General features: G+C 46.2%; 1 protein-coding gene across 3 annotated transcripts in view; it reads right to left on the reverse strand.

Moving 5' to 3' along the window:
- Nucleotides 1-13,800, reverse strand: part of LOC105943596 (RNA-binding protein 14) — a 32,334-nt gene extending 18,534 nt beyond the window's left edge. The window contains exons 1-3 of one of the 3 annotated variants that reach the window (XM_004656728.3): nt 13,355-13,800; nt 5,217-6,681; nt 3,569-4,446 (exon numbers count right to left, since the gene is read on the reverse strand). In XM_004656728.3, the coding sequence (XP_004656785.1) occupies nt 4,239-4,446; nt 5,217-6,681; nt 13,355-13,691 (2,010 nt within the window). In that variant the 5' untranslated portion in view covers nt 13,692-13,800 and the 3' untranslated portion in view covers nt 3,569-4,238. Of the gene's footprint in view, nt 1-3,568; nt 4,447-5,216; nt 6,682-12,861; nt 13,026-13,354 lie in introns of those variants that run through there. The other 2 variants (XM_045149140.1, XM_045149149.1) reach the window with 2 other exon arrangements.

The following is a 13,800-nucleotide window of genomic DNA, read 5'->3' on the forward strand; positions in this document are numbered from 1 at the left end:
TTAATCCCAGCACTCTGGAAGCAGGGTAGGAGGACCACCATTAGTTGAAGGCTACCCTGAGACTACCAGGTCAGCCTGGGCTAGAGTGAGACCCTACTTTGGAAAATAAACCCCCCAAAAATGTTTTTTTAAAAACCTGCTCTTTCTAAACCGGGCGTGGAGGCACACGCCTTTAATTCCAGTACTCAGGAGGCAGAAGTAGGACAATTGCCATGAGTTCGAAGCCACCCTGAGAATACAGAGTGAATTCCAGGTCAGCCTGGGCTAGAGTGAGACCCTACCTCAAAAAATAAAAATAAAACTTTTTTCTAGAAAACTCTAACTTAACACTTAAAAAGTTATCTATCTAGAGCCGGGCTTGGTGGCGTACGCCTTTAATCCCAGCACTTGGGAGGCAGAGGTAGGAGGATCGTCATGGGTTCAGGGCCACCCTGAGATTACATAGTGAATTCCAGGTCAGCCTGGGCCAGAGTGAGACCTTACCTTGAAAAACAAAACAAAACAAAACAAAAATCTATCTAAATAAGTAAATTAATAAAGTAATAAAAAATATCTATCTAGCCTGGCATGGTAACACATACCTTTAACTCCAGCACTTGGGAGGCAGAAGTAGGAGGACTGCAAGTTCAAGGCCACTGAGACTACACAATAAATTCCAGGTCCGCCTAGGCTAGAGTGAGACCCTACCTTGCAAAATCAAACATAAAAAATAAATATTCTTTAAAAAAAAAAAAAACTTCTCTTTCTAGAAAACTCTAACTTCACATTTACAAAGTATCTACCTAGCCTGATGTGGTACACATGCCTTTAATCCCAATTTGGGAGGCAGAAGTAGGACTGCCATGAGTTCAAGGCCACTTTGAGACTACATAGTGAATTCCAGGTCAGCCTGGGTTAAAGTGAGGCCCTACTTGGAAAAAAAAATAAAAAAAGAAAGTATTTATTTGTAGGGCTGGCTCAGCAGGTAAGATGCCTGCTACAAAGCCTAATGGCCTGAGTTTGATTTCCCAGTACCTATGTAAACTAGATGCACAAAGTGCTGCATGCATCTGAAGTTTGCTGCAGTGGCTAGAGGCCCTAAGCAGGCCCCTACACACTTCCTCACTCACCTGTCTCTCTCTCTGCTTGCAAAAAGTAAATAAAAATATTTTATCTTTAAAAAGTATCAGCTAGGCGTGGTAGCACAAGCCTTTAATCCCAGCACTAGGGAGGCAGAGGTAGGAGGATCACAGTGAGTTGGAGGCCAGCCTGGGCTAGGGCAAGGCCCTACCTCAAAAAAGTGTTTTCTTTCGTATGTTTTTTTTTTTTTTCCTCTACCACCTAAAACCCTATTACAAAGCATAGTAGTCCATAAATCTAGTATATCTACTTCCAACAACTTAACCCATCCATGCTATTGTCCATTGACTTGGCTAAAATGCTAGGAGAACCAAGATGATGCAAGGACTTTGACACAGCTTAGGTGGAGGAGGGCGGATATGATTAGAGCACACCTACTGAGTTTGGAGGAGTCCCAAACCCACCCCAGACAGAATTTAAAACAAGATCCAAACCTCAGAAGAGAGCAACAGGCTGACAAGGTTAGAATTCTCTATGTGATCTTGTTCCAGGAATAAGCCAACAAAAACTTCAATGATGGCCAAAGTGTACAGATGATACAGAAGCTGAATGATCTGAAGATACACTTAGAACCCATTTTTTCCCCCAAAATTCACATTTGCATTTGTCCTCTCACTCACCAAACCCAACTTTCCCCAAATTATAGGACCTTGAAAATCAGAAATCCACAAAAAGCAAGATATGAATGGGTTATAGAATTAACACAATGGATAATTTAAATTAAAAAAGGAAACATTTTTAAAACAATCTGCAAGAGAAAGAAAATGACAAATGATTTAGCTTTGTAACTTCTTCTGGCATGAATGAGAGCCTAAGGGCTGAGGCAGCAAGGGCAACAGGACACTTTGAAGAGTTTGGGCTGCAATAAAGAACACTGGCCCTGGGAGCACATAAGTTGGTTTTTGCAGGAACCATGGGATTGAGACAGTAGCAGAACCCCCACTGAAGAGAAAAGATGATTTTAAAAAAGCCACAATTACAAATTGTGCAAATACAGAGGCCAGTCATAGTTCTACAATTAACCTTCAATTACCCAGGGTAATAATGAAAGCTCAACTTAATTTAGCCCTCAGATCATTAGATGATCACACAGGAAAGTAACAAGAGCCTCATCAATCTCCTCTTCCCAGTCTACCCCAGTCCTAAACAGAAATGGAGCAGCAAAGCACCTGAAGGCAAGGCAATGAACAGAAAGCAAAGAAGGGTTATGGCCCAGAACTCTGAGATTACCCCAGTCAGTATCCACAAATAGAAGCCTACAGTCTTAAAGCCATGTTTTCACACGATGAGCAAAAGAGGATATCCTGGGTAAACTATTCTGTCAGAGCCAAGTTCATAGGAAGCCAATGAAGGAAGCAGTGACAACCCACCTGCACTTCATTTGGGGCACACACACGCACACACACACACTCTCTCTCTCATTCTCTCTCCTGAAGACACCCTGCTCTAGCAGGCTCCCCAGTTATGTCTCTTAAGCATTCTTCCCAAAGGAGCAGCAGTAGGGTTTTCTCTTATCACCTACTAAACTAGTCTTCTTTCATTTACCCATCATCAACTTCAATCCTCCATCTTGTCCTTGGTTAGAACTGCCCAGGTCCTCAACCACCAGCTCTGGAGTAAAAGTATAGAAAATATTCTCAATTCTTCACCCAATCTTAGCTTCCCCACTTGATTATGCTTGCATCCCAGCCCCTCCTCATGAATGTACCTATCTTGACACCTTCAAGTATAAACCCAAGACGACGACATCTGAAAACCATATGCATCTGTATGCATACAGGTAAAGGAAGAGTCTCAGGTGCTGTGATGGCAGGGGTTGACAGGACACAGGAAGGATACTCCGTGGCGAAGTTCAACAGGCGAAGCACGACGACTGGCCAGAATGCCCCATACCTGTTTCAAATTTACCTTGACCCTCCTTTCTCCAACCACAGGGAAGTCCCAAACAGTGACATCACACCACCCCACTATGCCTCCTCTTTGGGTCCCAGCTCAAACATTCACCCAACACCCACTAACTGAAGGATTCACTATCCTGTGGGGGAAAAAAATGGTAGTAGCCCAGTCTCCAATCCAGCCAGAACCATCTTGCTGGAGTCTGAATTATTTTTCTAAACTGGAGAAAAGTCAAGGACATTGGTCAAGTGTAAGCAAAGGAAAATGGGCATTATTTACTTCCATTTTGGAGTGACCAATTCAAGATGAAGGCTGATAAATTCCAAACACTTGGTCTGGACTCTTCAGTCCTTTAAGATGGTATACTATTAGGATGTCAATGAAGTAACTCCCAGTGGGCAGCAAGGAAATCATTCTAATTCCCATATTCAAACCTCTTTCCATACCACACCCACCCTGGGTTCTCAGGCGCCTTCCTTCTAGCTGTCATGTCTTCCTGGATGTCAAACTGGCTCCTCTGACACTGAGTGCAATCAAGACAATGACAACCAGGTTTCCAAACTGCAAATCGCCCCAAGTTTTATTTGTAGTCCATACAAAAGAGAAAAAAATCAAGGTTTTCTAACACCGCCTACTTGGGGAGATGGGGAATTGGGACTAAGCCAGTCACCATTTGCTACAACATCAGTGGTAAGCAGGACACATACAGACTGACTGTCCCAACAGGATCACAGTCTCAACAGTCTCTAAAGAGGGACAGTCAGGTCCCACTGGACTGCTGGCCCAGCTTGGTGCATAGGAAGTGGTTTAGCTAACCCTTCCCTGGCCTCCCCCACATCTAAAAATAAAAAGGCGCCGCCGACCTCAGCTGCAGGTTGTTTCCCCATCCAGACGACCTTAAATATCGCGCACAAAAATAAAAGGGAGCCAGGAAAAAAACAAAAACATAAAATGAAATTCCCAATCTGGGGAGATGGGAGGCAGGGTAGAGGGAAAACCGCAGATCTAGAGCCAGTAGCAAGATGTACTGCTGAGGTGAAGGAACAAAGTTACTGCCAAACACTCAAAAGGATCATCTCCTGGGGCAGGCCCAATGGTGGAGGGAGGGGATGAAAAAAACCACAACCAGGAGAGGTATGGGTGAGAGTGGTTTTAACTTGGGTATGCACCCTTCCTAACTCTCCTCTCCCTCCCTCCCTGTGATACCCATCCCCAGGATGGCCCTACATGCGACGCTGGTAGCCAGAGTGCATCTGAGCTGCCCGCAGGTAATCATTATAGGAGCCCGAATAGCGTGCGTAATCAGAATGGGCATCGGGCAGGCGACGGTAATCCAGCGAGGACTTTGTCGGCGAGCGGCGGAACGAAAGCTGCGACTCTGATAAACGGCGGTAATCAGAGAGCTCGGCTAAACGCCGGTCGGAACCATACCTAGTCGAGAGAAGAAGACAGTTGGTGAATGAGACAGTTGAGGGAAGGGCTCCTGGTGGGCCTAGGGGGGGATGCCTCTGGGGACAGGGAGGGTGTGATCAGTTTGATCTTCAACAGTTTGGTTTCCTTGTCAGAAGGCTCATCATTCTATCCAGGCCAAGAAATCAAACCTGGGTTCAAGTCAGTGGGAAACCAAGCTCTCTACTGAAGCCTTCCCTTCCAATCTGGCCACGGTGAATTTGGGTTAATGATCCCCCACCACAAACTATCCCTACCCTTTGGGCCCTGCACCGAAAGGCCTTGGTTATTAGGAGAACGGCGGACGAAAGCAAGGTCCCCAACTTCCCACATAGTGGACGCACCTCATAAACTCGCCTTCAGCCAATGAGTGCCAAAGGGACTACTCTTTTACGCTCACCCCATCAAAACCAGGACAACTAAGTAACAGCCTAAGGATCCTTCAAGTCAGTGGGAAAAACTATGGGCCAATCCTATAAACAGTGGCTCCAATGGCTCTTTGGGTTAGCTTAGAATGCTGAATTTCTCCCCACCCCTGGCTAGTTGGTACCATACCAACCTTGAGCACTATGCTCCACCTGAACCTGGTAGACAGAAATGTTCACAAACACTGACCCTCTCAGCCTCTGGACATCCCACAGGAGTAAAGACAACCAAGGGAGGGGCCAATGGCTCCAGTTTCCCTCCCGTGCCAACCTCAGCCCCTTGCCCTAAGCCCCAACTGGGGGCAGAGGCGGGGGGGCATACAGTACCTTTTCGACATGGCGACAGCCTTTTTGTAGGGATCGTCGTAGCTGGCCCGGGGTGGGGAGAGGCGGGTACGCTCATAGGGTGGTGGGGTGCTGTTGGCGTTGGCAACGGCCCCCTGGGACATGGACAGGTAGGCTGCAGATGGCTGACCTGCCCCGTCGTAGGCACTGCCTGGCTGGCCACGGTAGGAGGCAGCAGCCTGGGGATGCTGCTGGGCAGCATAGGAAGCAGCCAGTGAGGCTGACGACTGAGTGCGGTAAGGAGCTGCCAGTGTGGCAGAAGGCTGGGCCCCATAGGCAGCTGCAGCACCATAGGATCCAGTGGCTGCAGCAGCTGACTGGGCCCCATATGAGCCTGACAGGCCCATTGATGCTTGAGCCCCATAACTATTCAGTTGGGTCTGAACAACTGGCTGAGCCCCATAGGAACCAGCCATTGGGGTAGTGGCTTGTGCAGCATATGCAGCTGGCTGGCTGGCATAGGCAGCAGCCGTGGCTGGCTGTGCCACATAAGCAGCAGGCTGGGAAGAGTAAGAAGCAGCCTGTTGTGCAGCATATGGGGCAGACTGGGCATTATAAGAGGCTGAGGGCTGGGCACTATAAGAAGCTGCCTGGGCTCCATAAGCTAACGAGGAGGCTGCAGACTGGGCGCCATAGGAGGCTGCCTGAGCCCCATAGGAGCCCAGGGAGGAAGCTGCTCCCTGTGTGTTGTAGGACGAAGCAGCTGCACGAACCCCATATGAAGAGGCAGCTTGGGCACCATAAGAGGATGGCTGATTGCCATAGGAGGCTAGGGAGGAGCCCTGAGCCCCATAGGAGTTAAGCGAAGAAGCTGTAGCTGCTTGACCCCCATAGGAGGAGAGAGCTGAGGCTGAGGGCTGAGCTCCACCATATGGGCCAAGTGAGGAAGCTGCAGCGGACTGGGAACTAGGACTAGCCAGTTGGCCCCTATATGGGGCCCCAAGGGAGACAGAGGGCTGAGCACGGTAAGAAGCTGCCTGGGCTGTCATAGGCTGAGTCCGATAGCCAACACCCAAAGAGGCAGAAGGCTGGGCCCTATAGGCAGCTCCCAGTGACACTGAGGGCTGGGCCCGGTAGGTGGCTGGCTGGGCCGTCAGAGGAGCCACGTAAGAGGCTCGAGGAGGAGAACGGCGCAGGGGGCTGCGGTCGCGACCAAAGAAAGGTGGTGTGGGCTGACGGGCTTGCCCATCAAAGCCACCAGTGCTGTTGCCAAAAGCCTGCTGGTAGTCAAAAGTGGCAGAGAAGCCACCAGTTCCAGGGAATGCCGTATCCCCAGCCCCTGGTTTCTTGGTCTTGTCCCCAGACTGGATAGCCAGGCCAGGCCCCTTCTTCTGACCCTTGGTTGAGAGTTCCACGTTGATGCGCTTGCCCTTCACTTCTTTGCCGTTGAGCTGCGCGATGGCGGCTTTGGCATCTGCTTCCTTCTCCATGTGAACAAACGCGTAGTCTGATAAAGCAGCAGACAAAGGGTTAGCAATTAGGGGGGCAGGACATGCTACCTGATGGATCCCAAACTGGACACACACAACAGCACCCAGCTGTTGGCAGCTACCTTCCAAGCCTCCAGACCCTCCTCTCTGGAAGTATAACATGAGGCTCCCATGTAACAAAAACTTCTGATTGTCATAGGCAGCCATTCTTGACTATGGCTGTCTCCCCATTCTCCTGTTCCCCTGCCAGCTCACCCAATTCCCTAGTGAAAGAAGAAAAATCAAAGATGAACTGCAACTCAGGATAAAACTCTTCACAGCTCCTGTATGTACAAACCAGCCAACAAAATGCAGAAAGCCTAGATCAACCAATTATTCAGTGTTTAAATTCAAGCACACCAAACACTACTGCTCACCTTTGAGGTTTAGCTCTTAAAACATGAGAAATGACCACTGACATTTTGACATGACCCACCTCTCAACCTGGGTTCAATTAAGGTAAGTGACTATAATCAAACAAGTCACAAAACTTCTCCAAGGTAACCTTCCCTTTTTCACATTACTTCCCAGTTTTCACAGCCTCATTTGGGCCTCACAACAATCTTGTGAGGTAGCAGAACCATCATCTTCATTTTAAAAGTAGACAAACATTCTCAAAGTTTCTATCTAGCTTGCCTTAATCAATGTATTAATGCCAGGACTAACAGCCTGGGCTAGCTCTTCCATGTCCCTTTCCTTCATCAGTCTATCCCTAGAAATCCAAAATTAGGGCAGGACTATGTAGTATGACTAAAAATGAAAGCGCTGAAGGAAAGAAGCTAGACCTTGTTCATACCAATGGGGTATGGGAATGGAAACTAACTAAACTAACCCTCCTTACCCCAGGCCAAAGTACATCTTCCACCACTTCCTTTTTAAAAGAAAGTGTATCTTCATACTTGGCTTCTATTCATTACAAAATCTGGTTTCTCTAATACAAAGCAAAAGTTGCAATTATTGCAAATAGCAGGTTACCCTGAACATATCAGACTGAATTTATGACCTCTCACAGCTGTTGGAGGATACAAGACAGGGTGTTGATCCAAAAGTTCTACTTATCTATCACACAGGTGAAAACTTTATGAGGGGGAAGAAATGGGAAACTTCTTGTCCATGTCCATATTCAAAAATCACAATGGGACTGGAGAGATGGCTTAGCGGTTAAGACACTTGTCTGCAAAGCCAAAGGACCCAGGTTTGGATTTCCCAGGACCCATGTAAGCCAGATGTACTCGGTGGCACATATGTCTGGAGTTTGTCTGCAGTGGCAAGAGGCCTTGGCGTGCCCATTCTCTTCTTTCTCTACCTTTCCCAAATAAATAAATTAAAATTAATACTTTTTTTTTTTTTTTGGTTTTTCCAGATAGAGTTTCACTCTAGCTCAGGCTGACCTGGAATTCACTATGTAGTCTCAGGGTAGCCTGGAACTCCTGATGATCCTATCTCTGCCTCCTGAGTGCTGGGATTAAAAGCATGCGCCACCATACCTGGCTTAAAATTATTTTTTTTTAAGTCATAATGGTGCAAGGAGTATCTGATGAACAATGCTAAGAACCTGTCCCTGAGAAATAAAACCATTTTGGGCCCATGGCTACTTTGAAATCCAAGAGAGCTATTTGATTTAGGGATGTCTTTTCTAAGTTGTTTCTATAGAATAAGCCATTTCCTTGGATTTGAAGGTAATGCTACCAAACTCTTAATAAAAAATAACAGGCAGTAGTCAAAAGCTTGGTATAAAAGATACTAGGCTAGAAACTAGTTCCAGATCTAGAGTTCACTGACTTGTTATAAGACTTTAAGCAATTTACCATTTATTTTCCTATTGGGCAAATCTATTCTATCAACCTCAAAGTTAAGAGGTTCAAATGAGAAGACAAAAGTGTCTTGTGAGATATGAATAGCTATAGGATGATGGAGAATTAGGATTGTTCAAACTTCAGACTACCTAGAGGTTAATTTCCCTCGAGATTACTTTTTAGCTCTAATAAAACATGTCATCTGTACACATAAACTTGGAAGCAGCTAAAAGATGGCAGAACAAAATGAACAATCACTAGTCTTCAACATCCCCATGGCGCAGACTACAAGTACCACAATTGTCATCTAATCACTCATCTTCACTTTGTATAGAATTAGCTAAAAATACCAGCTGATAGTCTAAGATCTCTTTTAACTATTTTTTTAGAGGGAGTAAGAGATAGAGACAGAGAGAGAGAACTGGCACACCAGGGCCTCAGCCACTGAAATTGAACTCCAGATGTGTGAACCACCCAGTGCACTCGTAGGACCTTACACTTGTGTCACCTTTGTGTGTCTGGCTTATGTGGGTTCTGGAGAGAGATCAAACATGGATTGTTAGGTTTTGCAGGCAAGCGCCTTACCCACTAAGCCATCTCTCCAACCTAAGATCTCTTCTAAAAGAAGAGGTTAGTAAGGTATAGTGAAACATTCCTGTAATCCCAACACTAAGAAGGCTGATGCAGGAAGAGGAGTTAAGGCAGACAGAACTACACAAAACAAACCAACAAAAAAAAAAAATGGCTGAACTGATATAGACCCTCAGGACAAATGTACCTGGAGACTGCAATGACAAGCAGAAACACCCACTGAAAACAAAGAGAAATCAGCAAGATTTGTTGGAATTTATAGGCAGATATAGAGGGGTAATCTCAGACACTGATCATTCAGCCCACAAATTACGACTGAATAAGTGAGCTAGGAAAGCACCCAACAAAAATCTCAATGCTGGGTGTGGTGATGCACACCTTTAATCGCAGCAATCGGGAGGCTAAGGTAGGAGGATCACTGTGAGCTCAAGACTAACCTGAGACTACATAGTGAATTCCACGTCAGCCTGGGCTAGAGCAAGACCCTATTCTGAAATAACAAAAAAAAAAAAAAAAAAGTAATAATTTCAATTTAAAGGAACAATTAGATATCCCATTATCTACTCTCCACATTTAGTTGGGTTTTAAGAGATCAACTATTGCCCAGCAACGTGGTAGCAGGTCTTTGATCCCAGCACTAAGAGGGAAAGGAAGGAGGATCAAAAATCTGAGGGTAGTATGGCAATATGGGCTACCCAGGGAAACCATGCCAGAGAGAAAAGACAGAGATTCAATTGTAAAATATGAACACTGGGATTCCAGGAGTAAGAAGCAGCTCAGAGGTAGAGCACAGCATGCACAAGGAAGAGATTTCATATGTACAATTCAACTAACTGCCCAGAAGAGCTATAATTGGGAGGGAGACTGATACAATTACAGCCAAACTAAATCAGGAATTTTTAAAATATTTTTATTTATTTGAGAAAGAGAACGAAGAGTATGGGCATACTATGGTCTCCTGCCACTGCAAATGAACTCCAGAATGTGCGATCCTTTGTGCAACTGGTTTTACATGGGTACGGGGAAATCAAACACAGGACATTAAGCTTTGCAAATGCCTTTAACTGCTGATCCATCTCTCCAGCCCTTGATTAGGGTATTTTTAAGCTTTATATTCTAGAAGGAAGCATGAGTAGGACATAGTGTTACACACCTGTTATCCCAGCACTTGGGAAAGATGGAGGCAGTAAAATCAAGGTCATCCTTGACTACACAGTATTCAAGGCCAACCTGGGCTGCATAAACAATGTAGAAAGAAAAAAAAAAGGAAAGAAAAGGGAAAAGAAAAAAGAGAGGAAGGCAAGAAAAAAGAAACAGAAGTAGAAGAAGAAGAAAAAAAAAGAATGGAGTTCCAGGTCAGCCTGAGCTAGAGTAAGACCCTACCTTGGGGGGGAAAGAGGAATGAGTCACAAAGTTGTCTACCTAACTCAGCTGCATCAAGGCTATCACTGTAGCCAGCCAAACTCAGACCTAGCCCTATTAAAAAGTACCAAGAGCAGGGTGAAGTGGTACACACCTTTAATCCCAGCACTTGGGAGGCAGAGGTAGGAGGATGCCATGAGTTCAAGGCCACCCTGAGACTACATAGGGAATTCCAGGACAGCCTGGGTTAGAGCAAGACCCTACTTCCAAAAAAGAAAAAGGACAGAGAAACTAACTCCCAAGAAAATTATGAACTAAAATGTGAAGAACTCCAGGGACTCACTTGCCTAAAATTAGTTCAAAGAAACCTCTGAAGGAAATCACTGCATTGAAATTAGTAAGCACTGTTTTGCAGGATCTCCTAATAGTATGATGGAATCAGAATTTATCTCTCTAATGTCAAAACAATACATCTCAGATAAAATGAGCTTTCCCATCCTGAAGACTAAAAATTAACTTGAAACTACAGAGCTCTACACAAAAATAAATAAATAAATAAAAGTAAAAATGGCTATCCACCAAAATTTTTTTGTCTTCTAATAATCACCTTTCCCTTGAAGACTGTAAGTGATTCCTAAAGTTGCTCCTTTTTAAATAACCAGTAAGCTATAACTGTGAAGAATGCCTGTCACTGTTGCTATGGAACTTTTTGTTCTATAAATCATATGTAAGCTCACATAACTAAGCAACTACATTTTATTTTTCTGTGAAATAAAACGCTGGTCATCCTGTGCAATACCAAGCTTCTGTGCTTTTCAAACACTTGACAGCCAACCAGAAGGCTCAATCAAATGCCCATTCTCTGCTCTCAAAAGAGAAAGCTATGCAGCCAGTTTCTTCCACTACATTCCCAATTTAAAACCTCTTTCAACCCCAAACAGTAGAAAGGCATCAGTAGAGGATATGTTCAAATCTTCCCCATAGTCTATCAAAAACTAGCAATAGCTCTGTTTCATCAGTCTAACTACGAAAGACAATGCATTTCTGACCAATAAATGTTTGATTCCAAAAGGACAAAATGAACACTATTTTCTCTAACTCTCACAGGGAGTCAGCCAGGAATTCTAAAACTCATGTGACATTACCACGTGCTTCACCCTCACTGTCACTTGTGCCAGTCCCAAACAAAATTCAGGCAAACTTCTGATAGTCTCTTCCACCTAAGATGAGAGCAAGCTTCTAGACCATATAAATTCAAGAGACTATCCTCCGGATTCTAGACTACCAATCTGGTAGCCAGCCTGCCTAAGAACCATGAAAGAAACATGAAAGGTCAATTAAACACAAAACTCTCATAAAACCTCATATGCCCCCATCCATTTGCTGCCAAGTACCCAAACTTGAGACCCTTCCCACTCTTTTACTTCAGACAAAAGCAAAATTCCATGAACCATACACCCTGTTTAAAGCACCCAGCTGGAAAGCCCGATTCCGGATAGTCGTAGACTTGCATAACCTGAGTTGAGGAAAATAGAATGCAGTATTAATGCAGAACAAAGGCTTGTTCCTAGTAATGTACACTATGACCCTTTAGCTTCCCCCACATATAGAAAGGACAATGAATGGCCCAAAAGATGTGCCTTTCCAGGACTGCAAATGAACTATCTTTAGTGAGAATGAACAAGCACCTGTACCCACATTTACTTCCTGTCCTCAAAATTTCTCGCACAGGATATGAGCATTGTTGACAATGACAGAACAAAGTTAACTCTGTTCCCAAGTGAAACAGAGACCGGCCATATACAATCAATCAAATCCTGCTAACATAAAAGAGTACGTATTTTGGAAGTGAGAACCCAGACTATGAAGTTAACTGGGTCCTAAAAACAAAGCCAAACATAAATTATGGTGGCATATTTTCTCAAAGAAAAGGCAAATTAGGGATGTGCTTAGGGAAATGAAGACTACACAAGCAATGACGAATACTGAATATTAGCCAAAGTTTAATGGAGGTATCTCAACCGCCCTGCTCAATGTCTCCCTCAGCCTAAAGATGACCTCTTGCAAAGTCACCAAGTTTATAAAATGGCACTGCCATAGGGTATCAAACTTGGCAAGTAAAAGCTCATACATAGCGGGCCCTCCATAAAACAAGCCTCCTTCCACATACTACAGGTAGGAATTTCCAGTTGATTTAAAAATGGAATCCAAAAGGGGAGGTGAAATGAAAAAATAAATAGAAACATGGCTTGAGGGCGGGCTGGAAAGAACAGAGCTGCTAAGTCTAACCCACCAAATATTGAAAGGCCAAAGTAGTTCGGAAAGGGCTCCTCCAGTACCCACGAGCAGACCCATACCAAACAATACTAAAAAGATCCCAGCCCAAGAAACGTCCAAGGGCCCCGTTACCTTCCGCTTGGGAGCATTCATCGGGAGGGAACACGAGGGTGGCCTTGGGGCGAGAGCCCCCACCTTTTCCCTCTTCCCTGGCTCTGACCGACGTCTGGAGAGGAAGTGGGGAAGTGGCGAAATCTTCCCCGCTCCACGATCCGGCTCGTGCCTGTCACTTCCCAATTTCCGTTCGGTGCCAGGCCCAGGACAGCAGGAGAAGGCGCGCCCCCGGTACACACGCAAGTCTCTGGCGCGTTCCCGGCCCCGTGGCTAGGCTCACAGCGGCCACCGCACCCACCCAGAGCCGACTCCTCCCACTTGATGAATGGTGCCTGGACCGCAGGGGAGGATGGCTCAACCCAACGCGCCCCCAGTACCTCAGGCCTAGCTCCCGCGCACTTCCCAGCGGATCCCAGCCGCTCCCGGAACGACCCCAGGATAAGGGGCGTGGTTAGTAGGCAGAGTGGCCCCCGTGAGCGCGCCCCCGCCCCTGAGCGCGCCTCCGCGTTACCTTTTACCACGTCACACTCGATGACGCGTCCGCGGCGCTCGAAAAGGCTGCGCAATTCCTGGCTCGTGCATGCAGCCGATACATTGCCCACGAAAATCTTCCAAGTGTTCAAGGGCCTCGGGCGAGACATCTCCACCACGAGCGCGCGCCCTGGCCGGAGCTCGTGGCCGTGCAGGGCCTCGATGGCGCGCAGCGCGCCAGCGTTCTCGCGCATGTGCACGAAGGCGAACTGTTTCATGACGGCACAGCTCATGACCGTGCCGTAGGGCGCGAAGAGGGCTGCCAGCTCTTCCGGCGTCGTATCCGCCCCGTCGACATTGCCCACGAATATCTTCATTTTGCCGCCGCGGCAGCCTTCCCGGAAAGCCGGGACTTCTCCTTCTGCGACAGACGAAACGTCCGAGCGACCAGCACTCCTCCACAGGAATGGCTGGCGACCGAGAACC

Source organism: Jaculus jaculus, chromosome 1 (genome assembly GCF_020740685.1).
Source record: "Jaculus jaculus isolate mJacJac1 chromosome 1, mJacJac1.mat.Y.cur, whole genome shotgun sequence".
In the NCBI taxonomy this organism is placed as follows: Eukaryota; Metazoa; Chordata; class Mammalia; order Rodentia; family Dipodidae; genus Jaculus; species Jaculus jaculus.